Source organism: Myotis brandtii, unplaced genomic scaffold (assembly GCF_000412655.1).
Source record: "Myotis brandtii unplaced genomic scaffold, ASM41265v1 scaffold535, whole genome shotgun sequence".
Taxonomy (NCBI): Eukaryota; Metazoa; Chordata; class Mammalia; order Chiroptera; family Vespertilionidae; genus Myotis; species Myotis brandtii.
In genome coordinates this window covers 193,015-194,473 of record NW_005369964.1, presented here as the reverse complement: position 1 = coordinate 194,473, position 1,459 = coordinate 193,015, and the positions used below count along the sequence as shown (strand labels likewise).

Genomic DNA, 1,459 nt, shown 5'->3' with positions numbered 1-1,459 from the left:
ACCATGGCTGCCGGGGAGGGCATGGCTTGGGGTCCCGCTCCCCCACACACTGTGGAAATGGGTCCAGATCCCCTGGGTGTGGTGCTGGCCACTGTTGCGTCAGCGTGTGGCCCCTGCCCCGCCTGTCCCGCCCCCGGGGGGCTGCAGGAGTTCTGAGTTTCCCCCGTACCTGCCGGGCTGGGCTCTGTGGGTGGATGACCTTGCTGACTCCTCTCTGCTTCTCTCTCCCCCACCCTCCACCCACAGTTTGCAAAACCAGAGTGGCTCACGGCACCAACTCCCACGAGGTGAGTGGAAAGTTTGACCACCTGACAGTCTCTCTGGGCCCCGCTGAGTCTGCTCCATCCACCCTGCTCCTCCCCCGCCCTGCTCTGGTGGCTTTGTCATCTGTCTGCAGCCTCCCCGGGTGCCTGTCCTTGTCCCCAAGGGCCGGATGTCTGTGCAAGACGCCACTTGAGCCCCTGCGGCAGCTCTCACACCCATCTGACCTGCCCTTGGCTTTCCATGCTTTGGCCCATCGGGGTCACCACTCCCTGGTGCCTGCTCTGTGCCAGGCACTGGGCTGGGCCCCTCCTAGGACTGCGGACCGGAAAGATGCCCTCACTGACGACAAGGATGGGCGGTCCTGCTCGTTTAGAAAGAAAATGAGCAGGGGAGGAGGAGAGGGCACCGTGCTGCTCCCTCTCATCCATTCCTTACTCACCCAGCAGTCATTCCCGACCCCACCTCGGGTGCCCGGGGAGGATGCTGAGGAGGGGAGCTGACCCAGAGTGGGCGACTGTCGCTGAGCAGACAGCAGTGAGGGGTGGTGGGAGGCAAGTGAGGAGGCCCTTGGGGGCAGGAGGAGCAGACAGCCGGCAGGGGCTCCCTGGGGTCTTTGTGGCCCTCACTACCCTTGGGAGCCACACCTGGGACGTGGCCTGTGACCCTCCACGCCCCCGGCACTGTACACCCTCAGGGGCAGTAGATGTTGGAGCCCTGGAGCAGGCCCTCTGGGAGAGCCTGGCCCTGGAGGTCCCACCGCAGTGCTCCCGGGGCCTCCTGTCTAGACGTGGGCCTGTGGAGGATTTATGCCGTGCCCTGACCCTGGCGGGTATTTATGGGGCACTGTGTAAACACTCCCTGTCGGGATCTGCGGTACATGCTGCGGTGGGGGCTGCAAGGCCCAGGGGCACCTCTGCCGTGGGAAGAACGTGGGGCAGGCAGTTAGGGCCTGCTGCAAAGGCCAGCGCCTCCGACGCCTGTCTAGACGTGGGCCTGTGGAGGATTTATGCCGTGCCCTGACCCTGGCGGGTATTTATGGGGCACTGTGTAAACACTCCCTGTCGGGATCTGCGGTACATGCTGCGGTGGGGGCTGCAAGGCCCAGGGGCACCTCTGCCGTGGGAAGAACGTGGGGCAGGCAGTTAGGGCCTGCTGCAAAGGCCAGCGCCTCCGACGGTGGGAGCCCTCGTGGGCC

At 65.2% G+C, this 1,459-nt stretch overlaps 1 protein-coding gene across 1 annotated transcript in view; it reads left to right on the top strand.

Annotated features, from left to right (window-relative positions):
* ITPK1 (inositol-tetrakisphosphate 1-kinase) overlaps window positions 1-1,459 on the top strand; it is a 136,387-nt gene that overhangs the window by 119,505 nt on the left and 15,423 nt on the right. The window contains exon 6 of the mRNA XM_005877883.2: window positions 247-287. Coding sequence (XP_005877945.1) covers window positions 247-287 — 41 coding nt within the window. The remainder of the gene's footprint in view (window positions 1-246; window positions 288-1,459) is intronic.